This window comes from Caenorhabditis elegans, chromosome V (assembly GCF_000002985.6).
Source record: "Caenorhabditis elegans chromosome V".
Lineage (NCBI taxonomy): Eukaryota > Metazoa > Nematoda > Chromadorea > Rhabditida > Rhabditidae > Caenorhabditis > Caenorhabditis elegans.
This window is the reverse complement of record NC_003283.11, coordinates 7,815,573-7,842,476: the sequence shown is the minus strand read 5'-3', so window position 1 is coordinate 7,842,476 and position 26,904 is coordinate 7,815,573. Positions and strand designations below refer to the sequence as shown.

Below are 26,904 nucleotides of genomic sequence, written 5' to 3'. Positions count from 1 at the left end.
CTGAATGGATTTCAAGTGGATTGTTTTTTCTTGTTTTTTTTGTCTTGTATTTCATGCCATGATTATGTATACCAAAGTATAGGAAGAAGAAATAAATTCATATTTATTTACTGGAACGAACGAGTAATTAGCCAATTGTCTGAGGGGAAAGTATAGGAAGAGAAGGGAAAAAGAGATCTCGCAATGGAGATATTATGAAGGAGAAAACATTAAAAGATTAATGAAAATTTGAAATCAAAAAATCCAAACTTAAAATTTAAAATTATGAACCCGGGTGCAAGTGTGACAGCAGAATGTTCCATATCGCTTCTTCCCGCACAAACCGTTCTTCACGATCAAATCGCACGTGCTCGCGTTACCCACATCCATACAGGAATTGCTTGTCGGGCGGCTTACACGAGCATCAGATGGAGCAGATCCAGGCGTATAGATTCGGAAGGGTGTTGTAGAAACTGTAGATGGAGATGGTGTCGGTGGGGTTCCCAAGGAGAAGTTCTTGGATGGTGTCAGCATTGGACGAGATGTAGTTCTGTGACCAGGAAGTCTCTTGATCACAACCTCGACTCCCTCGCTCATTGTACTATCCTGGCCGGCAATGCAAGTGTAGACACCGGCGTCAGCAGTTAAAGCATCCACAATTTCCAAAGTGTCATCATTCTCTTCAGTGATTCGCGAGCCGAACTGGAGGAGACCTCCGTTCTTGTACCATGTTATTGGAAGCACTCCGTAACTGTTGCATCGGATTCGGAACTGAAAAAATGTATTTGACAAGTATTCAAAAGTGGAGTGGCGTAAGGTTTTTATTTTGAATTACCAAATTTTAATAAACAAAACTAGCTAAAATCGGCTAAAGTGTTCATGAAAAGTTATCAATTTTGCAGTCTATTGTCGGAAAATGAACCAAACTCTCATGGGACCAGTTTAAATATTAAGAAATCTTCGAATTAAAATTAATAACTTACAGTATTTCCAACAAAAATCGCTGTTTTGTTAACAATATAAATAACTGGCGTGGATGCAGACGTCAGCTGTCCCACTCTCTCGCTTTCACTTGCTTCAACCTTGACACTCGAGCATCGTCGGAAGCAGTCCAACTCTGAATCGAACCGGTTTGCATTTCCCTCACAACCTCCATAATGGAACATATGACAGGATTGGATCACCGGGTCGTAAAAGTATTTCTCGAGTCCCAGCCGACACGGTCCCGGCTCTGGGCGGAGTGTGCAGATATCCTCAGATTTTGTGTCTCCAGGACGGCAGCTCTGCTGACATTGCTCTTTGCTAACGAATCGATTCTGATTTCCACGGCAACCTCCATAAGTGAATGGCTTACAATCGAGATGAGTTGAATCGAAATACCACATTGAAATAGAATCTGTACATGGACCGGCCGATCGTTCCAATGTACAGAAGTCAGTGTTGTTGGACCATAATGTCTCAACTCGGCAAAGAGATTCACAGTCTGCTTTTGAAGAGAACGCGTTTCCATTTCCTCCGCATCCAGTCCACATCATCATTTGACATTGGGATGTTTTTGGGTCATGGTACCATCTGGAATTATTATTATTAAAATGTAAATCTTCTTTATACTAATTTTCTAAATTTTACATCATTATTCATGTGATTTTCATGTGCTTACAAGTGATTTTTTGAAAACAAAAATTACAAAGACACCAAAGGCACTTTCTACAGCCTACCTACCTCAGCCTATTTTGTAAAAGGTCCCGTTCTACTTTCAAACAGAGAAAAACATTTTCAAATTCTGGAATTTCCAGAAAAATTAGTCACCTGACTCCGCATAGTATTTTTGTTTTAATCCTAATTTATGTATGTACATCTGTCATTTTGTTTTCAGTTACTACATCTATTTAAAACCTTGCCATCAACATTTCCACCTGATCACCGACCACTTCCCATCCCATTTGTAAAATGTGTCAACAGTACATACCTGGGAATCGCAAGTTGGCAATCTCCGTGTTCGGCCGGCAACTCGCACACTGCCACATTTCTCCATTTACCACAGGCTCGTTCACAAGTTTCCTGGAAATTTTCAAATGTTGGTTTCTCATAAGCAAATTTTTTTGAAGCATGCGGTATCATATTTCCATCCTCATTCACTTCCACTTTTGGATAAGGGGACTATGAAATATAGGTGACGATAGAGAATAGAGAGAGAGAGAAAAGCTGAATAAACGAAAACTGAGGGGGACAGCTCGGCGCTTATGAACAATTTTAAAAACGTTTTTGAATTGACAACTAACTTCGTTTTTATATGATTTTCCTATTTTGTTGGAATTTAATGTAATTCAAGGTATTCACAATTTATGCGTATAGCTACTATAGCTTCTTGGCGCCTAGTTTCTTTATTTTTTTTTGGATTTCAAATATTGCGTTCAAAAAATATGGATCGTGACAAGACCCACTCTAAAATGTATAACTTCGCTGTACTTATAACAGGTACAACTACTGAATTTGCACTATACAAAAACAATGATTGAAAAATACGTCATATATTGTTTTCTGTATTTATTTTTTTTTGTTATCTTTCATGAAATCTACAAAATATTTGTTCAACTATTTTTGCTGATCCACCTTTATTTTTACCATTCTGCTCTAAACTCCATTCGATTTCTGCCGAACATTTGCATTTTCTCAAATGCATTTTCTTTTTCAAAAAGTAAACACAAGAATCTTGTAGCCCGACATAGTTCGTATGTTCTTCTTCTGCCAACTTATTTCTGTCGCTACTCCTAAAACTCATTGGCACTCGATAGACAAACACACGCGAGCCCTTTGAGTTTACCTTTCTATCTTTCTATTTCATTACTACTTTGGTTTTGTCGCTCAGTTACGAGACTTGCTCAAGTTGTTACTATTTATTGATTTTTCAGAACGATGATTCACCGATTACTACTCTTTTTCTCAATTGTTCTAGTATCAGTATGTGCGGATAACATGACATGGTCAGAGAAACAAGAATACTGTAGAATTGGATCGAACGATTTGAACACTTGTGAAACATGTGTTGGCAAGGGCTCGGTAAGTGGATAAAAAATATATTTTGTTTTTGTTTTCAAAGAAACTTGCGTGTTTCCTCTAAAAAAAAATTCCTCTAAAAGAGCAAAAATGTCTGAAACAAGTTTCTTAATTTTCTGGAAGGTGACCTAACTTTCTCTACAATGAACACTCGAATAAATTGACGCGTAAACTGTGATGCAATACGTTGGTGTTCACTTGCTCAGATTTTTTCACACCTGTAGTTCTAAACTGAAACTTTTAATACAAAAACAGCTCTCAATTGAGAATACTTTCCTAATTTCAGAAGTTGAGTTTCTGAAACACTGTTTGAAAAATTAAATTCAATTTTATAAGCAAACATATTGAAAATTTCAAAAACACATTTTTTCAGAATTGCTTCTGGTGTGGTGGAAAAACGAAAAGATGTATGCCATTCGACTGGTACTATCCAGACTGTAATATCAAGCATGTCAAATACAATGTCTGCTGGGTGAGCACATCAGCCGCCGCAATCGTTATTGCCATCTGCGCTGGAATCATTGCTGTAATTCTCATTGCCTGCTTCTGTTATTGCTGCTGCAAGTGCAAAGAATACAACAGAATCCACAAAAAAGCAAAAGCTCAGAAATGGAATGAGAAGAGAATGACAGCTCAACAAGAGATGGATGAGAGACACAGTGTACGATCCGATCAGAGAAAAGCCGAATTGGAAGCTTATCGAATGAAATATAATATTCCAGCAAAGGGAGATGATGGAAAAGTTTAAATTTCCATGTTTTTTTTAAATTCTTGTATTTGTATTTCATTTATCCGGGTCATTCATTGTGTAGTTGATTGTATTTTAATTGAAAATAAAATAGTTAACCACTCGAAATTCTATTTTTCACGTTAGCGTGCCTGCGCCCGACATGCCTACAAGACTGGTTTCAAAAACTGATTTCTTTAGTTTAGAAAATTATTTTAAACTGTATATCAAACTAAACATTCCACTGAGGCGCTGTTCACAGTTGCCAGCCATACACAACGGGTATGGTGGATGAAAAGGCGGCGGAAGAGATCACCGTGGAGCAACGATCGGATGGAATCCATTCTACTGACATACTCATCAATTGGTGAGAGTTCAGCAAGATAAAACTATGCCATGCCGCACAATTAAAGGTACACCTCTTGATCTCTAAATGGGATTTTCGACCTTATGATTGCTTTGTTCTGTTTATTTTCAATGAACAATAAGAAATGACAAAACCGAAGAAGCACACGTTAGTCAGCGAAATGTACACAAATCGGAAAGAATCAGGTGAATTCTATTGGGTATATAAATAAGTGGAAAATACAAGAAGTTGCTCCTCTCAATTTTCTTCTCCAGATGAATCACTTCCGATCTTCTCTGTTGTATATCTTTCATCGTCTTCTATTTCAAGTGAAAACCAGTTCTTTTGTTTGGTCAATTCGATTTCCCACTTCTCCTCTCCGTATCTTTTTCTAACCAACTGTGCTATAAGAGAGTTTCTCCGATGAAGGTCAGATCAGTCAGTGTTTGTATTTTCAGACAAAAATAATGTCACGACTCGCGTGCATTTCATCACTTTTCATACTTTGTGCAATTGGCTCCGAAGCTGTATTCACCCAATCAGCTGGAGTTAAGGGTGTTCTGATGTGTGGAGACAAACCACTGGCTAACACGAAGGTGAAGCTCTACGATGATGATACCGGTAAGTAGAATTATGTGAAGCTTGAAATTAAAGTTTTTTATCAGCTGCGTTAAAAATTGATGTTCTAATTAGACCGAATCTTACACAAAGTTTTTATATAAAGCTTGTTTGAATAACTCTAATTACGTTAGCTTGAACATTTAAATACCAATTGCTAACATCTTTAAAAATTCCAAATTCTAACATGAAGCAACTCATTGAAATTTTTCAAAATAAAAGTTTTTTTCAGGACCGGATCTTGACGATCTTCTTGCCGAAGGAACTACAGACTCTCTTGGTCAATTCCTTCTTACCGGACACACTTCCGAAGTGATGACTATTGATCCAAAACTTAATATCTATCACGATTGTGATGACGGACTCAAACCTTGTCAGAGAAGAGTCACGTTTAATATTCCAAAATCATTTGTTTCATCTGGAGAAAACCCAAAGACTTTCTTTAACATTGGAACTATCAACATGCAAATTGAGTTCGAGTCAGAGTCACGTGACTGTCTTCACAGATAATAATTGATACTTAAAAGTATTTTCAACTGATCTCTGATTAATCAATTACGTCATCTTTTGTATTCTCTTATAAATGCATTTTACCCATCTCCCTATTTCTCTCATTGATACCCCTTTCAAGACGCAATAAATAAATCAATTGATAGTAGACTTGTCAGTATCTAACGCTATGTACTGTTTACAATTTTCCACTTTACTCTTCCTATTTTTATCAACAACAAAAGCACAATCACGAGATGACTCACTAGATCTAGATGAAAATATATTGAGCGACGTGCATCGTATTCTTCAAAAGAGAAGTATTCTAGACAATGTTGCTCTGGATGATCCGAGAGCCGAATGTCGTAATGGAGGAATCTATGCTGGAGGGATTTGTCATTGTATCAAGGGACAGACTGGAGATAAATGTGAACATTTTGAATGTGGTATGGTTTTTTTTCAAAGTTTGATAGTAGATGTAGCGATGTTATAAGAGATTTGTAGAACTTAAAAACTCGACAGTTTACAAATAGAGTTGCTTGAAACTATCTCAATACCTTTTTGGATACCTTTCTTTTTTCAAGTAGCTTTTATTTTTTCTAACAAGCTCTACAATCCTATTAAATATTTTATTTTAAAACTGATACAACTTTGAACTTTTTGAGAAAAATAATGTCTAACTCTAAAATTCTTTTGGACGATTTTTGCAAAAGCTGTTTTTTTTTTGGAATTACAAATTTTCAATTTACAGTTCACGGACTCTCGGTCGGATTCCGCTTCGACCCGGAAAGCCTTCTATTCAGTGAGCCGTGCATTTGCGAAGTCGGATGGAAAGGTGAAATGTGTGACTATCGGCCAGCGGAAAAGGTATATTTTTGAGGCCCTAAACTTCCAAAATCTATTGAATTATTTCAGTGCGGAAACAAAGGAGAATGGAAGGGGGACCGATGTGAATGTGTGGGCTCATATTTTGGAAGTGAATGCCAATATACAAGTAAATGTGTCGAGGGGTTTTTGAGAAATGGAAGATGCATCTGTGATGTGGGATTTGAAGGCGATTATTGTGATGAAATTGTCTGTGTTTACGGATCCCCAGGTACTTAAAGACTAAGTTTTTAACGATTAAAAGTTATGATTAAATGCGAATGCAGTTTTTATAGAAATACTGAAAAAATGAGAAAACATTTTTTTTAATGTCCGATAATTTTTTTTAATATAGACATAGGACTGTGATGGGCAAAACTGCTATAGATCCTGTTCTTAAATTTAAAATTTTCAGATTTCAAAAACCGCACTCTTTCGTGTGACTGCCCAGACAAATACACTGGACGCCGTTGTGAACAATGCAAAAAACACGGTCCACTCATCGAACCATTTCCTCATTGCGAGCTCGACCCCAGCAAGAAGAAGCACATCGAAAAAGCAGCTGAGCATAGACAAAAAGTAAAGAAAGGAATTAGAAATCGACTTCGAATTATTGCAATTTGTGTGGCGGCTCTATCAGTTGTTGCATTTGTTGCTTTTATGGGAAGATGCATGCACAAAAATGCAACTACCGCAGTGAGTGATGATTTCTTAGTTCCTAATCCATAAAAATTACTACAGAAACAACTACGAAACATGAAGGATACTGCAGAACGGCATCGACTTCTAACAAATCATGTGCGGCTTCAAAAATTGTACGTTTATTTCTCTCTCTCACTCCCTCTTGAAAAACAAACATTTCCAGTGAGGAAACTGTTGCTCAAGAGTGCTCAGAAAATACAGAGGCCGCTAGAATTGAGGAACGTCACCGTCGAAAAAGTGAGCCAGCGGTGCTCAAATTGGGTATTCGGAAGGAGAAGATCAAGTTAGAAACCAAGGGGCCAGTTCCACGAAAGGACACAAAATAATGAAACTAACCTGACTAGTGAAGTGATTTGCATTTGGATTACATCCAGAATACATGAAGGTTACACATTGAGACTTTTCAGAGTCGAATCTGAAAGATTTTAAGATTTTGCTTTTAGTATAATTATAAAGTTTTTCGGATTTTCGAATTTTCTATTCTTGATTTGACTTACCTCCATCTCAAAATGTTATCATAACAAGACCCTCTTTGTTCTGGAAGCATGCATAATTCAGGTAGAGCTCCGGTATCAACAATGACATATTCAGCTTCTTCTTCGATTTGATCAACTTCTGGATCATGATATCCAAAGTGAGAATCCATCCTTGGATCCGTTAGTCTAACCTCTTCCAGAGATTTTGAAGCTTCTGACACACTTTCCACGCGTTCTTCAATCTTAGCAACACACGATGTTTCACATTTATCCCGGGTCTCGAAGCGATTCGTATTCCCAGCACATCCACCATAGTAGAATTGACGGCATGAGTTACTCGTGGCAGAGTAGTGCCAAACAAGACGGTAGTCTCTGAATCATTAAGACGGTAATGGTTGTAATGGATAGGTGAGATTTATTACCCGCAAGATCCTGGATCTGGAACAGCATAACAGTCAACTCGTTCCTCTTCGGAATCAGGAGTATGGTGACGGGCGGATACGGAACGTGCAAATGGAGCATCACGGCGACGACTATGGGCGAAGGATTGTCTTAAAGAGTTTAGTGGGAATATATTTGAAAAGTGGATTTCCTGGGAAAGAGGATATGCTTAAAAAAATCACTGTTAAAATTTTTTCCCATGGTGCTTTATAAGCCTTGTGCCTTCAACATTCTATCCCCACAGATTATTACGGAAAATGATTTTTGTCTAGATTTTCAATCTACAGTAATCTCTATACTTCTTACAACTTTGCAAAAATATTCTTGTAGTATCCCTAGAGTAACAATACAGTAACCTTACATGAATACTACAGTAATCCAGTGAAATTCCGTATTTTATTATGGTAAAAATAATTTTTGGTGTATATTTGTGAATGATTTTTGAAAATATAAAAATCGTCGAAATTTCCCCGACCTGAAAAGAAAATCCATAGATTTACGTCTAGATTTTCCAACGTTTTTCTTCTTTTTGAACCAGTTATTTTCTCAATTTCAAATTGAATTCAGCTCTTTCATACAGTTAATTTTTGTTCTTATTTGAAAGGCGAATTTTATATACATAATGAGAAACTTCACAACTTTTTAATAATTAAATTTGGATGTTATGACATATTCTATTTCTCAAATAAATTCCCATATAAGCTACTCCATATCTGATTGTGAGTGAGAAAAAAACCCATCAACCCAGGAGAACAATCCACACAATTTACATGCTACTGATTCCTTAATACTTGGAAACCTTATATTAAATTTTTTGGTCATACGAGAAGTAGGCACTTGGACTACACGTGCTTACTTCAATGAAAATGCCGGTCGTGGCTGAGGATCTTCTTGAACAAGTGGCAAACTTGGGAGCTCTTCTGGTTGTGATGTTGTTGTAGTCTGGTCGTCTTCTGAAACAAAATCACACTTCTAGCACACTTCAGCAAATCTAAAACGTAATAAGAACAGTTTCATGCAGTTCAGGAAATCATGCAGGTAAAAAAAAACTTTCACGACAAACACACTGATACACTACAAACTTACATGCAATTTCAGAAACTGTTAACTATTTCAGCTTTATTCATTTATTTAAAAAAAATAGCGCAACAATGGGTGAAGAAAGCAGTGGCGGAACGGCAGGGAATTTTTTGAGAGAATTGTTTTTTTTTAGAAAATTGGAAAATTCATAAATATTATTAGGCAGTTCATTTAGGCAGCATTGCCGTGTCCCTTCGGACGGGAAAGTGAGAAAGGAGAGAGTACGGGAAACAATTTGTAGCGGGTGGAGGAAAATGGGAAACAGAAGGGAATAGAAATAAGGTAATTATGCAAAAAGTATTTGAAAATTGTCAAAGAATAAAGGGGAAACAAAGCATATATCACTATTAACTTAGAACTTACTCGGGCATCTCGCTTGACACTCCTCAATGGTAGCGAATCTGTTAGTATTTCCGAGGCAGCCACCATAAGTGAACGTCTCGCATTGATGACTGGCAGTGTTGTAGTAATAATAGGAATGCTTTCCAGAGCATGGTCCTTGAACCTTTGGAAGTTGACAAGCATCCTTATGATTTTGACAAGCAGCCTTGCACTGTTGCTCGTTGTCGAATCGATTGTTGGTTCCTTGGCATCCACCGTAATGGAATCGGTTGCAGGTTCCGTCGGCTTTGTTGTAGTACCATTTCGTGACAAAGTTGGTGCACGGTCCGGTGTCCTTGGCTTCGTCACAAACTGAGTTGATTCCAGCTGCACCGTCTGAAAAAGTTGGTTTTTTTTTTGCACGAATATCAAAGCGAAACTTCAAAAATAAGATTTTAAAAATCAGTTTTAAACCCAAATCCCCGTATATTAATATTTCTAATTTGAAACCTCAATATTAAACCTTTTTTTGAAGACCTAATTCTCAAAAATGTTTTAAAATGTACTTCTGGAGTGTAATTAAGATTTTCATGGCCTCAACTATTCAACTCAAAAACTATTTTGAAACATGGTGCAAACATTTTCAAACTGAGCCAGTTTCTCATTTACTCAAACATTTAACAAAAATAGTGAACATTCTCTATAACTCAAAGCATACCAATTCCGGCTGAAGCAGCTTCAGAAGCTGGCTTCACACAGAGTGACTCGCACTGATCCTTGCTAGCAAATCTGTTGGCGTTTCCTCCGCATCCGGTGTACTTGAATGTGACGCAGGATCCGGTGGCAACTTCGTAGTACCAGGAGTCAAAAGCCCCCTTACAACGTCCTTGGTCAACGTTGAGGTGGCAAGCATCGCGTTGTTTGCTGTTCGCTGAAATGGGGATGCTTCACATGCGAACTTATAGAAACTTATAGTAAGAAATAAATGCATTCTAAAGAACTTACATGGAACCACAACTGGACTAGCTGACTGTTGTGGTGGAGAGACGATGTTACTTGGCTGAGCTGGTTGAGCTGGTTGAGCTGCTGGCTGAGCTTGTTCCTGCCGGGCAGCGGATGGCTGAGCTCCGTGAACGAAGAAACAACGCTGCTCGCATTCATCCTTGCTGCGGAAACGATTGAGATTTCCTCCACATCCTCCATAAGTGAAGGTTTCGCATTCTTGGCTGAAAGCGTTGTAGAACCATTGATCGGAGTAAGTCTCGCATGGTCCGGCGTCTTGGCGGGATCTGCAGATGTCTTCCATTGATTGACGTGGTTGCTGTGGTTGTTGCTGTTGTTGCTGTTGCTGTTGTTGTGGCTGTTGTGGTTGAGGTTGCTCAGCAGATTGAATCTCAATCTGTTGAACTTCTGGAGTTGGAAGGTATTGCTGAGCATTTTGCTGTGGTGGTGGTGGTGGAGCAGCGGTGGTTGGAGCATCGTACGGTCCAACGTCCTTACAGAACATGGAGCATTCTTCGAAAGAGTTGAAGTTGTTGGCATTTCCGAGACATCCTCTCCACCAGAAGGCCACACAGTGCTTCTTGGAATGATCATAATAGTATCTTGGCTGAAGTTGGTCACACCGGAGTGGTCCATCAACACGTGGCAGGTAACATCTTCCCTTGCCTGGTGGTTCGACGCAGATAGTCTCGCACATATCCTGGCTAGCAAAGTTGTTGTCATTTCCACCGCATCCTCCGTACCAGAACTGGTTGCAACGTCCCTCAGTGGTATCATAATGCCATGCCTGAAATTGAAATATTTATACATGAAATGTGTTGCTCCAATTCTTTTTCATGAGGTTAATTACTTACAAGCTTGTATCCGGCTCCGCAGACGGTTCCACTTTCTTGTGTCTGATTACAGGCGGCGATTTTATGTGGGGCAACAGTTCCTCCCATGAGGAATGGTGGCGTGGTAGTTGGTGGGCATCCGGCTCCATCTGGTCCAAGAGCCTTGGTCTCTCCATCTGGGCAACATCCGTGCTTGGCGTAGCGGCAGTTATCACATCCATCATTGCGTGGTCCAAGAGCAGTAGTCTCCCCATCTGGGCAGCATCCGTAACGGGTGTACTGGCATGGACATCCTTCCTTGTTCTCTCCGCGAGCACGAGTCTTTCCGTCTGGGCAGCATCCGAACTGGCTCTGGGCGCAGCTTTCTGGGCATCCGTAAAATCCGGCTCCCTTGGCAACTGATTTTCCGTCTGGGCAGCATCCGTATTGGGCGAACTCGCATCCGCATCCCTCGTTGTGGGACCCCTTGGCGGTGGTCTTTCCATCAGGGCAGCATCCGAACTTGGTGGTCAAGCAGTTCTCTCCGCATCCGGTTCCATTCTTTCCAAGAGCAGCAGTCTCACCATCTGGGCAGCATCCGAAGTCGCTAAGCTCACATGGGAAGGATGATCGCTCACATCCAGAATAGTGTGGTCCGAAGGCAATTGTCTTACGATCTTTACAGCATCCATAGAGGGAAGCAGCGCAAGATGGCTCTCCGCATCCTTCAAGGTTGGCTCCACGAGCAAGAGTGACATCATCGTGACAACATCCGAATTGAGTCTCGTTACATCCTCCAAGAGTGAACGATGGGCATCCTTCGTTACCCTTTCCAGAGGCGGCGGTGTACCAATCTGGACAGCATCCGAATTCGGTCTTCGAGCAGTGTATGGTCTCATTGGAAGCATCAGTATCATTTCCGATAAGTTCCCCATCTCCAAGAAGAGCAGTGATTGGAGCAATGGTGGCACACTCAACATCAACAGCTTCTCCGTTCTCGTTTGTGACGCTGCAGAGTTCTGGAGCATCTCCTGAAGCTTCAGCGTCAGCATTGGCAACATCAGCTTCAAGGTTAAGTGGAGACTCAACGAATTCTTCGCATCCCTTGGAGTTAGGTCCAGTGGCAACGGTAACATTGTCAGCACAGCATCCGAATTCTGTTTCCGAGCAGTTAGAGCATCCGAAGTTGAATTCTCCGGTAGCAAAAGTAGAGTTATCTGGGCAGCATCCGAACTCAGAGTCAACGCAAGTTGGGCAGTCATCAACGTTACAATCTTGTTTCTCAGATGGCTTGACGGCTTCGTCGCACCATTCTGGAACTGGCTTCTTATCGTAGTTCAAGCAAACAGCGACACGATCTTGGGATCCACCACCACATTCAGCGGTACACTCGGACCATGAAGATGTGTACCATGTTCCAGTACACTTCTCCTCATTGGTGCAGTTAGTCTTTCCTTCTGGCTTCTCAGCTTGACAGTGTCCTTCATCAACAACCTCGAGTCCTCCGTTTTGGTGGATGGCACAGATAACACGACGAGTCTTGTGTCCGTGTCCGCATTCGGTGGTACACTTGCTCCACTCACTGACGGTCCACTCGTACTCACATGGTGGTTGGGTGGCGCATGATCTGGAAGAAAAAAATTAATCCAAGTTCAATGTCATATCTGGAATGACTCACCTAGTATCAGTTGGAATCTCGGTGGAGTTATCAACCAAACACTTCTCGAGTGGATAGGCTCTTCCTTGGGAGTCCTTGCAGGTGACTTCACGAGTCTCCTCAGTATCGTTGCAGCGGGTGCACTAAAAATTATTTGTTTCATAAAGTTGATCTTATTTAGTATGCTTTTCCCCAGGTCCCCATATTTTGCAAAATCTAACCAAGTTCCATTCTCCAGTGACAAATGTAAGTCCCTCGCATGGTCCCAAATTGCAAGTTCTCTCTGTGTCGAACTTCTCTTGCTCATCAGCTGGGCAAGCATCAGCGGCCAAGAGTTTTCCCTCTTCTCCTTCCTTCTCACTGCGGCAGGTCACCGATCTGTATTGGAAGGCGTCTCCACACTTCTCTGAGCAAGCCGACCACGGACCAGCTTGCCACTCTGGGCAGGCAAAACTGCAAAGAGAAAATAATTGTTTATAAGTTTTGGGCACCAACACCATCTGGTAATATATATGGATAGCATCGCATAAACAAATAGATTCACAGAGTTGTTTATGCATTTATAAAATCAACTTACCGATTGCAAGTCTGCTTTACTGGTGGTCTCTCAACGGTGCAGTTTCCATCCTCAACGGTAACACGACGTCCGTTAGCGAATACTTGATGGCAGTAGACGACACGGTATTGCTGTCCTTGATCTCCGCAGGTGGATGAGCAAGATTCCCAGTCTCCAGTGAACCATTCGGCTTCACAGTCAACAGTTTCACAGCTCTTTTCGAACTCTGGCTTTGTGGCATTGTTCTCCTCGCAGAGATCATCCTCAACGCGTCCCTTGTTCTTTCCATCAATACAGTAGAGATTACGGGTTTGAACACCCTTTCCGCATGATACAGAGCACGGAGTCCAGTTGTCAAACTTGTACATGTAGTCAACTTCCTCCTCAAGTGGAATAGAGAACTCGTACTTGATAGCAGTATCACGGCTTCCCTTTCTGAAGAGAAGAGCAACGGTGAGCTCCTCGGAGAGTGGTCCTTGAGCACTGAGAGTTTCTGGTTCAGCGTCATCGTAAACGAAGATAGTTCCTCCGACTTCAACCTCCTTCTCAACTTGGATCAATCCATTTCCATTCAAATAAAAGTGATCGGAACCGTTCTTCAGAGCCAAGTTGTTGGTGCTCTTTCTGGCTTCCTGAATCTTAATGTTGGTGGCTCCTTCTGGAAGTTTGATAATATCATGGTATCCTGGAGAGAGATTGCGCTCATCGAAACGTCCTTCAATAGTCTTGCAGGTAGAACCATCTCCATCGCACTTTCCGCACTTGTCGAATTTGAGAGCTGAAATATTCGGCATGAAATGAAGATTTTGAATTAAATTTTAAACTTACAAGATCCAAGCTTTCCGTCACATCCAACTGGAAGACATTCCCCATCAACACAGATATCGTTGCTCTTGGAGTCGCACTTGGTTCCATCAACAACCTTATCAGCCCACTTGTAGTAGAAGTTTCCAGATTCTGGCTTACAGACGAGCTCGCACCTGAAAACTCGAAAATTAGAAAAACATCTTGAAGAAAGTTAACTTACTTGTTCTTTCCCTTGTATGGAGTCCACTTGTGGTAGTTTCCATCAAGAGCCTCATCGTTGAATTTGGAGCATTGCTCAGCACGGAAATCAGTACCAGACTCGCATGCGTTCAAGTTACACGAGATGTAGCGGACTGAAGCTCCAGTGCAGTCACCACTAAAAGTTTAGTTTGGATAAGATTTGAGTTCGGTGGGTTGCTTGCAAGAAATAGATAGAGGAAATTGTTAAAATTCTATGTGAGTTTCTTGAGAATAACCGTTTGAAAAGTTTGAACTTGAAGATAATACAGAAAGTAATGATTATGATTTTAAAAAATTAGAATTTCATCTCCATTACTTTACTTAATTTTTTAAGATGATTCCTACAGAGCTTCAAAAACAAACGTAGATAGCCTCTTGTGATTCATTGCTTTCAGTCTTGACATAAAAATGGGTAAAGCTATTAGAAAAAAGTTATCAGAAAAAAAAAACACTTTAAAACGAGAATTCGATGGCTCTTGATAAAGTTGGATCTGCTTCAAAAAATGTATGTCACAGGCTAGCCTAGGTTGATCTTTCACCACGTTCATAAAGGCATGAAGATCAGGAAACCAAAATTTTTGAAAATAAGCTTTTAGAACGTCTAGGAAATTCCCTAAAAAATGAAAAGTCCACGAACCTGCACTGTCTCTTCTCGAGTTGAACTCCTCCACCACACGAACGTGAGCACTCGTTCTCGGGCACCCATGGTCCCCAGTTGCCGGTTTCCTTTTGTCCAGACTTGTCAACAGTAACGGAAACATCTCCATCAACGTACACTTGATATGCCTGTCTCTTCATTCTGGAACTCGCCGGGTCACGCTCCGGTGGGGAGTTTGGATGAAGGTATGGCTTCTGGAAATTAGAGTTTTCAATTTACAAGATTCTAGGTATAGGAGAGCTTGCTTACTTGTGCAACATCGCTTCCGAAGAATGATGACAGAGAGAAGGCCCACGTTGGGACGGAGCACAGAAGAAGGGCTGCCGAGAAGAGCAGCAACCTCATGGTGTGACGTCTGTAGTTAGGATACTATATCACTAACCTTGAATAAAAATGGGGGTTAGTGACACACTCTGAAGATGGCTGATATGTTAGAATCGAAAAAAGAGCAATTTGATGAGAGATGGGAGGAGCAAAAAAAAAAGAAAAAAAGCAAACAAAACAATTGGCAGGAATTTGAATTTTTGTTTCCAAATTAGCGCAAATCCCGAGTAAATTGCCCAAAATTTGATGAAGAACACAATTTTTCCCGATGAATGGCGCACACTTTGGCTCCACCTACTTGCTCTCTGCTGCCACTGCTAAAGTGTAACAAAAAAGAGAACTGGAGATGATAGTGAGGGGTCAAATGTCGAGTCAACGCAACTAATGTTTAGATTTGATAGCGAAAAACTATTTGAAAGGTCCCAAACGGTGAGAGTTAAAAGAGACGCAGACAGATAGAGAAGGTCATTTGTGATAACTTTTTGAATACGATAAGGAAATGAACAGAGAACAAAAATGTCTGGAAAACGATCGAGTTCGGTTCAAATGAACAAATTGGGAACGATGACACGACTGAACATGGTCCATCTGAAGCTTCGTGACAAGAGGGGTGGAGCCGCCAGATGTTGGGAGCCCCCAACCGAAGCTCCGCCTCCTGAATGAGTCACTGAGCGCTTCTTCTTCATCTTCTTCTGAAGGTTTCGAGATACGGGGAGGAAAAAAGATTTATGCGTTTGGTTAGAAGAGACAGGCCGTAAGGTCAACTATCTCTCTCCTTCTACCCGCCAGACGTGTGTCTTCTTTGTTGCTGCACGGAGACACTGCTCCAAAGACTCTACCAGAGTTTAGGGCAAAGTTTTGAGTGGGAGATGAAGGGGATAAAAAGCAAATGAGCTTTCTTTAGTTTCGGTGCCAAGTCCGTTGCTGCAAGGTCTTCGGGAAAGAAAGTTTGGAAAATGTGTGCAAGTAATTGTCTTGAAATTTTTTCCTGAAAATCAACTAATTGTTGTTATTTAATGTCGTTTAAACCGTCGGTGAAGCTGTTTGCTTCAAAAATTTTGAAGATCTAGATGATCTCACTTGATGGCGGAGTAGGGCCAGTGTAGTAATGATCTTACATCTCCAAATCGGATTCACTTCAAACCTTCAAAAATTTAGTCAGTTTAAACATGTTTTGGTTTTCACCACAAGCAATTCTAAACTTTTCTATCCGGAACAACATTCGGAAAGATCAGAGAGATATCAGCAAAAATGATTTTTGATTGACATATCGTGGTCCTGCCACTCCTATCAGCTTGACCACGGCGGATCAGATTTCAAAATGTTGTGTTCGATTTGTTTCGATGTATCAATGCATCTGAGTGCAAAGATTGGTTTTGACCTCAACATTTCTCATGCTGAACATTTTTGTCTAACTACAAATCCCAAAAGTGACCTTGCAACACTACTGTATCGAGACATAAACTCGCAAATGTTTATTCTTCCAGAAACTTTTTGTGTGCAGTTGTGTTTTGATTATGAAAGGAAGTTGGCAATAGTTTCTGCAAATAGCTGCTAATTTGTGGTGTTTTGTATATAAACATTGAAATTTGATCTCATTGGATGGGCTTGCTCAATGAATTGTTAAGATTGATTTGACGGAAGAGATAGCATATCAAAAATCAGTTGGAGTTTCTCTGGTTTTTTTGGATTTAGAAACTGGGAAGAGTCATCTGGATATAATTTGTTGAGGATGGAATTTCAAAAGAGAAGAGTTTTGAAATAGATAAACAAACAAATAAAAATGAAATTATAAGATTGTTTGAAAGTTTCAGAAAACATAGTTAGAGTTTTTTTTACACATTTACCCATTTCAAATTCGAAATAACTTTTTGCAAGTCCACCTAAGGTATAAAAAATTTCAAGTGCCCGAAAGAGGCGTGGTTCGTATTATATTCAAGAAAATTAATTATAATTATGATATCGTGTTTTGAAACATTTATCAAATTGCTTTCTTTTCAATCGAAAAAAAGCGCGCGAAAAGATGTTTTGAGAATTTTTAAAATTTTTTAGATATACTTTTTTCGAAATTTTAAGCAAAACTGCTTTTGTACTCATATAGTGCGTGTATTATTATCAAGCTAATTTTTTAATTCATAGGGAAATTATTTTTGTCGACTTTCAATATGTTGATTTTCAAGAGCATAGTTTTTGGCAATTTTCTAATCAAAAATCAAAAAAAAAATCACAATTCTTGAAAGTTAAACCTTAAAAATAGATATTTTGAGATTGTTTGGAAAAGACAAAGACAACCATTTTCTGTACCAAATAATTAAGTTTCAAATCGATTCGAGAACCTACTTTTTGCAATGCAACTTCTGTGATCTGATTGCCCTCTGTGGTTTTTTTGTTTGAAAAAAAAAAAAAACTGTTGCCAATCTCATCGCGGTCATAATGTCGTTTATAAATTTGAAATTTCTTGGAAGTTTAGCTGTAAAATACATGTGACATCATTTCTGTAGACCAAATATAGAAACTGAACGCTTGATCTATAGTGCACAATGAGCACCTGCTCACATCCCATTTCACTTTATGAATTTCAATCGTACTGTTTTTTTTAGTTTCAAAATGGTACAACGACCAGCTGCGTTGCTCGCTTAAACGAAATCGTATCGTCGAATTTTGGCGACAAAAAAGTTGCACACATCTGCCACGATGACCCCGCAGCTGCGATTCGTGCTAGTACCCGGTTTTTAATTATTAGATAAAAATTAATCAAACTGAGTGGCGCGGGCGGATAAGTGTAACACTTCAAGCGTGCCAGATCGACTGAAAAAAACGGTCCGAAACTTCAATTAATCATTCTGAAGCCTTCTTCTCACATCTTGGTTTTGCTGTAAAGTGCATACACAAACACACACGTTGTCATATAGTTTGTTGTGATGCTCCTCATCTGTTCTCTTTCTTCTATTTTCTCTAATGCTCATCCACATTCAAAAGAATAAACACAAAAAGAGGGTCAGTGGGGGTCGTATTGCAGCTCCGAATAGTTTATAGCGGTTTTTGTGGCGTTCTGGGAAACATGAGAGACCGTGCTCCGTCGTAAAACTTTTAGAGCTTTCGTGTGCCCAGATGGTGTTGAGCGGCTTGCGGCAATAAAATGTGAGATCGGAGGTCTTTCAAATGTTGCCGATTAGATAGGAATTTTTTTTTCGGCCGGGGTTCTTGTAACTTTGTCGTTTCTAGAGTGGACCGTGTTGAAGATTTAGATTTAGATTTTTCCTGAAAGTGAAGAACGTCTCTTTGAAGACTATAGGAAAATTATCAGCAGTGGCAGAAACTACTTGCCCAAATTAGGCCCGAAAAATATAAACTTCTTTCGGAAATTTGAAATGCTTTGATTTGAAAAGGCAACACTTTATTTAGATCGCGATTTACTTCTTGAACATCTTTTTGGCAAAAAATTTGATTTTTGATTCTTAAAAAAATTAATCATGAATAAATCACAAATCAAATTTCACCGTTCTCACAACATGTTGAATCGTTTTTACCAAAACTTCAATTTGTTTATGTTTATTTTCACCTGATTAAATTTCTTTCAACACGTACAGGGATAAGGAAAGAAGATCAAACTAGAGCTATGATTAAAAAAAAGTCTTGCCCAACTATTGTTCAAGTTTTCCAACTTCTAAATCTGGTAAAAAAATAGTTATTGAGCCACATTAGGAAATAAAGTAACTAAATCTTGTAGTCCTAATACATGCATATCTAGGGTTGCGTAAAACCAGTTGAAAGAAGCAAACTTGGAAAATGAGGCACAAAAATGACCAGAAAAAATCTCTAAAAGTTTTCTGAAAATTCTTTCGAGTAACTGCGAAGTCTTGTAGGAATTGGAGCCCTGAAGCTAATATGCATTTGAACAGAAGTGGAGATAATAGTTAGCTTTAAAAATTGCAAAGATGAACCTACCGATGTAGTATGTTTTTCCAAATAATATTTAAAAACCATTAATTTATTTTAGCTACAGTTTTTTTTTCCTAGATTTTTTGTTCACTATTTTGATGCTTTTTACATTGAATATCTAGATGTTTATTGAAACAATTATAGAAATTTCGACAAAATCGAGCGTACGGTATCTGAAAATTGTCTCTCGTTCTAGGACCTGGAAAAATTGTTTTTTTTTGCAACCAGGCGATAAATGCAACCTATAAAGTAAAAACCGGATAAAACCGGATGATCAGAGGAAATTTTCCAAATTGTTCTACGAAATCTTCTGAAAGATCAAAGAATTCTTCAGCACTACTCACACATATGTTTTGAAATCAAAACCGCCATCAATCGCATTTATCAAAAAGTGTCACAACAGCAAGAGCACATTCGAATGAGCATTTCAATGAGTTACACGTGTCATTTCGTCTCTTCTTGCTCTTCACATCAGCAGCTATCACTTTTCCAATCACATTCCAACGTGGCGGAATGATGAGTCAGTGTGAATGAAGTAGATGAAGACAGATACCAGAGGAGCAACAAGAGAGATCGCAATTATTTATGGAGGTGACAGGCGCGAGCAGGCGGCCCAAAATCCCCTCACCAACCTTTCGCAGATTAATGAGGAAGGAGAGGATGGAAAGAAGTTGTAAGTCTCCTCTCGTCCGCCAGAAGGATGGACTTTCTTTTTGCAACACAGGGCCACTTGGTGTCTTTGGATGCCACACAAAGTCGACAATTCATCGAAAAATAGAAACACAAAAAAAGTGAGAGGGAGGGGGGTCATTGGCGTCTTGAGATTGTTCCAGAAGACTTTTGTTGATTTAAAATAAACAAACGAAAAATCGGTGGTTCAGAAAATTTGATCAATAATCCTGCCGGAGAAATTCTGAAATACTCTGATAAACTGAAAATGGTTGTTTTCAAATTTGTGACCTTTAAAAACCCGGAAACCTTCAAGAAAATATAGAAATATGGTCGAGGTCCTGCGACGACCGATACTTTCTACCGTAGGCGCGAATACGGTAGATTTTCTTGATAATTTTCGTCATTGAATTATCGATTTTTTGTGTTTCTAGGTAAATATTGTACGTGGTTTTTATATTTTGTTAATAAATTTAAAATTTTCAAATACCATAATATATTGACAAAACTCTGAAAATATTCTGAAAATATTCTTATGCCCAGAAATTGTGTGATTTTGTGTCAAAAAAGGTACGCGGTCTCGACACGGCTAATTTTTGTAAAATGTGAAGAGTACTGTAATTCCTAAACATTTATTTAAGCGGAATTTGTACCGATTTTTCATAATTTTTCACTCATCATATGATGATATTATTATATTTCAGTATTTGATAAGTAAATAAATAACTATTTTATCGAAAAACTATTAAAAATCGATGAAAATTCCGTAGCAACAAGTTCGAAATTACAGTACTCTTCGAAGGCGCACATCTTTTTGGATTTAACAAAAATATTTCGTGCCTAGACCGGGTACCGTATTCTAGCTTTTTAAAAAAATTTAAATTCGCAATATTTTCGTCAAGGACGTTTTTCTGCGAACTTTTGCCGTGATTAATTATTTCAAAAACAGATAATGTTCTGATTTTGATTATTTTCTATATTTTTTGTTCAATTTCGTTTTTCAAGTGTAATCAGAATTGTGTTCCGAGTGTAACCACAGTTGACCGGGTCAACACAAAAAGTGCGCGCATCTCACATCGTAAAGCCTGTCTGGCGATCGGAGACGGCTGGCACTTTGCCAGAAAAGTTGATCCGTTTGTTGCGGTAAACATTCAAGAACACGCCACATTCAATTTCAATGACATCATTTCTGAACATCTGCTTTTTAAAGTGTTGAGTGCAAAACCACAGAAGGAACAGCTGAAACTTTTCATCAAAAACTTAAACAATTATGCAAACCCTCAATGTAAAATTAACAAAAAAGGCACAGCAATAAATAATCACAATAATATAAATAAGGTTTAACTATTAACAGAGAAGCATCAAATCAACATTCAGATCACTTCTGCTCGACTCTCTTGAACCAACGGCGACAGACGATTCCATTATTCTCCATTCTCATCACCAGTTGATTTTGATCGTCGATAGTGTAGAAATAAGTCTCTGCGCTGGTTTCTGGTTCATTCAGGCGAATATGATGCTCCGAAAGGATTTCATCTTTGAAGTCGAAAGTGATCTGAAATTGGAAATTGTTTTAATTAATTATTTAAATAATTTTCGTTCTCACCTCATGTTGATTTCCATCCAATCCAGGAGCTTCGAATTTTTTTCCAAGTTCCCATGCCTGATAGTTGGTGTTCTTTTTTGAAGTTAGATTTTCCATGTTGTACCTGGAATAGGCAAGATGAACTGAATGTTTTCGTGGTCTCTAGACGAAAACATGAAAAATTTATGACAAAGATTTCCTCCACCACTTGGAAATGCCAAAGAAGCATGTGACATATTTATTTTAAAAATTTCACGTATTTCCAATTTTAGAGTTGACAGTTGTAAATTCTAAAAATTAAAAATTTCGTTAAAAAAGTTTTTCACCAGATAAAAAGTTATGGTTATTTTCAGTTAAAAAAAATTATTAATTGAACTCACTTCCCAGCTTCTTGATTTTGTGAGATAATTTTAGTGAGTCCAGCCAACTTGATCATTTGCCGTACGAACCAGTTGACACCTTTCGAGGAGAGAAATTCATCAAAATTCTCGCTTTTATCGAGCTGATAACGGCCAAAGAACTTGTCTGGCACTGACATTTTCCTTTTCTGAAAACTTTTTTAATGATGCAAATTAAATAAACGGGGAAAAAATTGAAATAAATGAAAGAACGAATTAAATTGAACGGTAACAATAATTAGGTGTCGGTGGAGCGCGATTGCGTCTGTATTAAGTCACCACAGACTAATGGAAAATAGATTCCGAGGAAACATATTTGTGAAAATTTTATAAGTGAAAATAAAGTTCAGGTCAATTTTGAAATGGAACTAACGATTTTAGAAAAGAAAAATCGCCATTTCCCTTTCTTAAGTCAACTGTTCTGTATTTTTCTTAATTTAGCGTTCGTGCCAAGACCATAAAATGCGACCCATTTAAACTATTATTAGTAGAAGATGAAAATAAACTGCAAAATAAAAAATATACTTGCAAATGAACTAGATAATGAAAAGTTCAGCTGAAATTCCAGATTTATATTCCCAAAAAAATCTCCATTTCCACATGCCACATTCGTTTCATGTCTTATTTATTCACGAGTATGCGTTTTTGTTTTCCTGTGGGCACTCAATAAACACGGAAAATCAACGAAAAACAGAGGTATAATCGAAGTTGACACGTAGGAGCTCGCTTGGCACCTCGCCAAATATTCTCTCCGTTTTTCCGTCATTCATTTGCTTATTTTGGCGCCTTTTTTCCTACTTTCCGCTTCTATTTGCCCATTTTTCAGCTGCAAAAATTAAGATGGGATGAATGTTATGAGGCGAGAGCCATAGAAAAGCCGCCTTTAGTGCAAACACACATACATACTTTAATCAGATTGGTCAGACTTTTCGAAATGATCAAATGCCGAAAAAGCAGAGACGCAGATAGGCGGGGCGGAGCTATTCACAACTTTTCGGGTTTTCTTTTTCTTTGAGCTCCCTCATTTCAGGAAGATGAAAAGAGCATCTCTTGTGTTTGAAGATTTTATGTTTTGCTGCCTTGTTTTATTTTAAAGATCACGCGAACTCAAAATAATTTGTGCGAACGCTGTGTTGCAAAAATATTTACGAAAATCGCTATTGTTGAGCAATAATATAAATATCGTATTTCCTCTATTAGTATTGCACTCTACTACTCAACTTTGAAACGTTATAACTCAATTCTTTCAAAAGATGTAGTATATATTATTAACTACGAAATGACAGAAAAAGATCTAACAAATATTTTGTTAGTTGACAATTTTTGAATAGAACAAACAATAACTGATATTTAAGTTGTCAAAGTTGAACAATGGGATGCAATACAAATAGAGGAAATACGATATTTAAACTAGTAACTTTGTTTTTTAAATAAAATTTTAAATAATCGAGAAAGTTTGCTCTAATTCCCGCGCTGCCCTAACAAAATGGAAAGATTCATAGAATATATAATTCCACTCACTGATCTTCTTCCCTACTTCACAGAAGCTAGTTAGTAAAGCATGAAGATATCAAATTTCATTTCCATAACAAGTTTTTCGAGAAGCAAGCGAAGACTGCATAAACTTTTAGTTTTGTAGTCGTTATGTTTTATGACGTGTATTGCCACGTGATTTCTTTTCAGTTTAAAACTGTATTGCTCCTTTTATGTTCGGATAGAATTTTTAGTACCAAGGCGTAGCCTAGAAGAAAAAAAAAGAAAATTCGGCCACCCTAAAAATTCTCAAAAATGAGTTTTTTTCTCCGTTTTCCCAATGCTGAAAAAAGTAATTGTTTCCAAAATCCCTTTTCAGACTTTTCATAAGGCTTAATTTCTTCAGAATTTCAGTACTTTTGAAAAAACCAAGTACGGTTAATTAGAAAATTAACAAAAGTTCTTACTTTAAGAGACTGTCGAGGTTTCTCATTTCCAATAATTTCTCCTTGTAAAAAATTGTATACTTCCTGATTTGGTAATTGAAATATTCAATATTATAACAAATTTCCTACGTTCACCCCAAAAAACAAAAAATAATAATTTCAGTTGTTTTTCTCATATTCATCATTAATATTTTCCATTCATTCATCGCTTTTTCTCTTTTTTCTTCTTCTCAATTTCTTCCCCACGGATGGGGCATTTATGAAGTAGATGTCGTTTGACAAAAACACGGAAAACTCTTCTTTTTTCTTTTCCAATATCTCTTTTGCTTTGAAATTTCGAATTTTTTGGTATTTGTCACTCAACACATAAAATATTCACTTCTTTGGAATTTTAGATGAAAGCTCACTGGCTTAGTGAGAACAATGGGACACCGTTTAGTTGAAAAAGAAAACTCTGCTCTGATCTATTAGGTTGCTGTTTTTTTTTCAGGAAATACATCAAATTTTGGCGCGAAAGTTTGAAACTTGTACCTTGGAAATGATCTGGTATTTTCAAATTTTTGCTAAATATCAAAAAGAAAAGTGTACCCGGAAGAGAAAAGTTCTTCGAAACATTGATGTAATTTTTAAAGGGCTTCTTGGGATTTAATTATAGGAACAATTTTGGATGAAAAAAAACTAGAATTTTGTAAACTTCTAAAAAGATCAAAAAATTGCTAGAATTATTTTTATAAGTAACGGCATTCAATTTTTTTTAAAAAGCTAAACTTGCAACTTGTTAATAAACTGAATTTGTGAAGTTTTTCAACGTAATAATTTAAAAAAAGGAAACACAAGTCTGTTTAGAGCTCGGTCGTTGATTTTTTTTGCAAGTAGATAAAGGCTAAAATTCAAAAAAATATTACTAAATTTTTACAACGTGATGGCCAAAAATTGAATTTGTTTATTGAAATTTGGGCATGTTTAGTATGAAATTGTTTCACAAAAAAACACAAATAAAAACACACAAAAAATCTTGGTGATTTTCAAACTTTTCAGTTAAACTTTTTTTTTTTTAATTCGATTTTAAAAAAATGCTCAAAATACGGGGCACTAGTCGGAATAGAAATATAGCTACATTAACATTATTTTGTGATATCAATCTAAACAAAAAAGTTGAGTGGTATTTGTTTCGTAGAAGGCAGTTTAAAAAATAATAAATGAAGCACATAGAAAGTTAATACCACTCGAATTTTTCAGTCAAAGTTTTGGCAACATGCCAGTTTTTCAAAAATTTTGGACTTTTTGGTTAATTTGGTTAATTTGGTTAGGTGGTGGTTTTGGTTAGGACTAATGTAGCTTGGGAGTCCTAGAATATCTTAATATAAACAATTAAAATGCAACAAGAATTAAAACTTGTAGAAATGTTTTTTTTTCAAAATTATTATTGTTGAAACCTAGTAAGTATGTACCTCTTTCTTTCTACAAATTTGAAAAATTAAAAAAAAAATGTTGAAACGTTTTCCCGAGATTGTTATTATAAGAATAAGAAGAATATAGGAGTGGTTTTAAACAATTTCCCCACTTACTCTACTTGAGCTTTGAAAAGTTGTAGCTTTCTTACTGAAAGTAAATGAAACATTGTAACATTTCTATAGTTCTAAACTAGGCAAATTTGCGGAATTTGCCGAGCTCTGCCAATTTTGAGATTTGCCGTACACTCCTGTTCTAAACTTTTGCCATGAAAACCAATGATGTCAGTACCTTAAATTTGTTTTTTGCGCTTGATATTGTTCTTTATTGGCACTTATGATGAATAAAGGAGCAATATTGTTTTTTTGGTTTAAAGGTACATATTATATCTTCTCAATTGTTTTCATTTAAGAGCTCATCCCAACTAAAAGCATCCGAACAATAAATTATTTTGGCTATAAAAGTGCATCAATTTTCGAAACGTTTTTCTATTTTCTTATTTTGAATACCAATTAAATGCCGGCCAAAATGAAATTCAATTTAATTGTATATGAAGATACATTGAAAGTTAAATGTGTTCCAAATGACGCAGTCTCTCATTCATTCACTAACAAAGAGCTTCTTCTTCGCGACATTAGGTTTCTCCAATTGACCCTTCTAATTCAATTTGATGGTCCAAACGAAAGCTTCGGGACCCTCTCGCCTTTTTGCTCAACTTATCTTGGCTCTGAATCTCACTCGTCACTCTTTTTCACAACAGACATATTTATTTCCTTTTGTCGCTGAATGTCTACGTTTTTTGAGACGCTCTATAATTTTTTGTCGAGATTTTCAAAAGGAAAGAAATTCGGGAGACAAGTACAAATTACCGAGAGCTCGTGTCTCTTTGGACCTAGATTTTTGAATCAGATTGCATTTTTTTGGCAAACTTTTGGTTTCTTGTTCTAAAGCTTTGTGTTTTAAACCAAAGTTTTTAGTGAAGAAAAAATCTGGAAATTTTGGTGAGATGGGAGAAAACGCATCCTAGAATCGGCAGGTCTATATTTTTGTCCAGTTTGCGGGGCAATTCAAATTCTGAAGCAATTTCAACCAGGATTTTCACACAATTAACGGAATTTCCACACACTTAAACATTTTTTTTTTGTGATTTGACTCTTGGGTAGAAACTGCCGTTAGACTAATTTTTTGTCGACGAATTCGACGAATTCGACGAATTGGAAATTTGCCGGTTCGCAGATTTACCGGAAAGTGTCCTTTACGGCAAATTGCCGATTTGCCGTTTTCCGGATATCAATTTGCTGGAAATGTTTAGAGGGATTTTTTATAAGACAGAAACACTTAAAACTGTGCCTTTTTGAAACTTTTTTTCCCGTTTTATTCATATATTTTCATAGAATTTGCTTCCTTTTTAAAATAGATCTAGAGACATTCAAAGGATGCGTACAATTTTGCGGTTTAAAATTGAAATCCTGAAATTTCCAGAAAAATGTGCGAAACCATATTGCGAATTAGCCAAAAATAATTTGTCGGATTGCCGGAAATTTTCAATTCCGCCAATTTGCCGATTTGCCGGAAAAATAGTTTGCCGCACACACCCATGATTTGACTATTTCTCGGCCATGTAGCAAATGCCAATCTAAAATGATTGTGGCCTAAATAACGTGGCCCAAATATGCCACTTTTAAATAATATAAACCCACAAAGCTTTTTCTTTGAATTTCTGTGAAAGATTCTAAAAAATCGGTGGCCGAGTCTTTTTTTTTCTAGGCCACGTCCAACTAAA

General features: G+C 37.7%; 5 protein-coding genes across 7 annotated transcripts; 3 read left to right on the top strand and 2 right to left on the bottom strand.

The window, feature by feature from the left end:
- Positions 1-86: 86 nt before the first annotated feature.
- Positions 87-15,260, bottom strand: mig-6 (Papilin). Of its 3 annotated transcripts, NM_072616.7 has the most exons (18): positions 15,082-15,249; positions 14,812-15,026; positions 14,155-14,310; positions 13,956-14,107; positions 13,149-13,905; positions 12,793-13,024; positions 12,593-12,714; positions 10,957-12,541; positions 10,106-10,889; positions 9,819-10,031; positions 9,143-9,496; positions 8,556-8,652; positions 7,681-7,809; positions 7,280-7,630; positions 7,119-7,197; positions 1,949-2,040; positions 963-1,551; positions 87-750 (listed from the first exon to the last, which is right to left on the bottom strand). In NM_072616.7, exons 1-18 carry the CDS (start codon positions 15,175-15,177, stop codon positions 250-252), a joined length of 6,504 nt encoding a protein of 2,167 aa, NP_505017.1. In that variant the 5' UTR covers positions 15,178-15,249; the 3' UTR covers positions 87-249. The 3 variants fall into 3 exon arrangements, with proteins under 3 accessions (NP_505017.1, NP_001370555.1, NP_741569.1); NM_001383344.3 differs by having other exon boundaries at positions 93-750; positions 7,681-9,496; positions 15,082-15,187; NM_171931.7 differs by lacking the exons at positions 87-750; positions 963-1,551; positions 1,949-2,040; ... (3 more) ...; positions 8,556-8,652; positions 9,819-10,031 and having other exon boundaries at positions 8,804-9,496; positions 15,082-15,260.
- On the top strand, positions 2,892-3,889 carry C37C3.12 (Pituitary tumor-transforming gene 1 protein-interacting protein). The gene is made up of 2 exons (NM_182390.6): positions 2,892-3,039; positions 3,410-3,889. Exons 1-2 carry the CDS (start codon positions 2,896-2,898, stop codon positions 3,782-3,784), a joined length of 519 nt encoding a protein of 172 aa, NP_872190.1. The 5' UTR covers positions 2,892-2,895; the 3' UTR covers positions 3,785-3,889.
- On the top strand, positions 4,568-5,384 carry ttr-33 (Transthyretin-like protein 33). The gene is made up of 2 exons (NM_182392.8): positions 4,568-4,730; positions 4,960-5,384. The coding sequence occupies exons 1-2, from the start codon at positions 4,577-4,579 to the stop codon at positions 5,235-5,237; spliced, it is 432 nt and encodes a 143-aa protein (NP_872192.1). The 5' UTR covers positions 4,568-4,576; the 3' UTR covers positions 5,238-5,384.
- On the top strand, positions 5,343-7,257 carry txt-5 (EGF-like domain-containing protein). The gene is made up of 6 exons (NM_072618.7): positions 5,343-5,662; positions 5,968-6,083; positions 6,132-6,312; positions 6,496-6,776; positions 6,822-6,895; positions 6,946-7,257. Exons 1-6 carry the CDS (start codon positions 5,407-5,409, stop codon positions 7,106-7,108), a joined length of 1,071 nt encoding a protein of 356 aa, NP_505019.2. The 5' UTR covers positions 5,343-5,406; the 3' UTR covers positions 7,109-7,257.
- A 5,739-nt stretch (positions 15,261-20,999) lies between the features above and the next one.
- On the bottom strand, positions 21,000-21,899 carry lbp-4 (Fatty acid-binding protein homolog 4). The gene is made up of 3 exons (NM_072615.5): positions 21,733-21,899; positions 21,374-21,476; positions 21,000-21,322 (listed from the first exon to the last, which is right to left on the bottom strand). The coding sequence occupies exons 1-3, from the start codon at positions 21,888-21,890 to the stop codon at positions 21,146-21,148; spliced, it is 438 nt and encodes a 145-aa protein (NP_505016.1). The 5' UTR covers positions 21,891-21,899; the 3' UTR covers positions 21,000-21,145.
- Positions 21,900-26,904: the final 5,005 nt, after the last annotated feature.

What these genes read in the sequence shown, in the direction of transcription:
- mig-6 (NM_072616.7), bottom strand. Translation starts at nt 15,177, where the DNA reads ATGAGGTTGCTGCTCTTCTCGGCAGCCCTTCTTCTGTGCTCCGTCCCA. An exon ending in GAGATTCCAACTGATACTAG is followed by an intron (nt 12,542 to 12,592) that starts GTGAGTCATTCC and finishes TTTTTCTTCCAG; the next exon opens with ATCATGCGCCACCCAACCAC. An exon ending in TAGTCCAGTTGTGGTTCCAT is followed by an intron (nt 10,032 to 10,105) that starts GTAAGTTCTTTA and finishes TCCCCATTTCAG; the next exon opens with CGAACAGCAAACAACGCGAT.
- lbp-4 (NM_072615.5), bottom strand. Translation starts at nt 21,890, where the DNA reads ATGTCAGTGCCAGACAAGTTCTTTGGCCGTTATCAGCTCGATAAAAGC. An exon ending in CAAAATCAAGAAGCTGGGAA is followed by an intron (nt 21,477 to 21,732) that starts GTGAGTTCAATT and finishes TGCCTATTCCAG; the next exon opens with GTACAACATGGAAAATCTAA. An exon ending in TGGATGGAAATCAACATGAG is followed by an intron (nt 21,323 to 21,373) that starts GTGAGAACGAAA and finishes TTCCAATTTCAG; the next exon opens with ATCACTTTCGACTTCAAAGA.
- C37C3.12 (NM_182390.6), top strand. Translation starts at nt 2,896, where the DNA reads ATGATTCACCGATTACTACTCTTTTTCTCAATTGTTCTAGTATCAGTA. An exon ending in CATGTGTTGGCAAGGGCTCG is followed by an intron (nt 3,040 to 3,409) that starts GTAAGTGGATAA and finishes ACATTTTTTCAG; the next exon opens with AATTGCTTCTGGTGTGGTGG.
- ttr-33 (NM_182392.8), top strand. Translation starts at nt 4,577, where the DNA reads ATGTCACGACTCGCGTGCATTTCATCACTTTTCATACTTTGTGCAATT. An exon ending in GCTCTACGATGATGATACCG is followed by an intron (nt 4,731 to 4,959) that starts GTAAGTAGAATT and finishes AGTTTTTTTCAG; the next exon opens with GACCGGATCTTGACGATCTT.
- txt-5 (NM_072618.7), top strand. Translation starts at nt 5,407, where the DNA reads ATGTACTGTTTACAATTTTCCACTTTACTCTTCCTATTTTTATCAACA. An exon ending in ACTATCGGCCAGCGGAAAAG is followed by an intron (nt 6,084 to 6,131) that starts GTATATTTTTGA and finishes GAATTATTTCAG; the next exon opens with TGCGGAAACAAAGGAGAATG. An exon ending in CATGTGCGGCTTCAAAAATT is followed by an intron (nt 6,896 to 6,945) that starts GTACGTTTATTT and finishes AAACATTTCCAG; the next exon opens with TGAGGAAACTGTTGCTCAAG.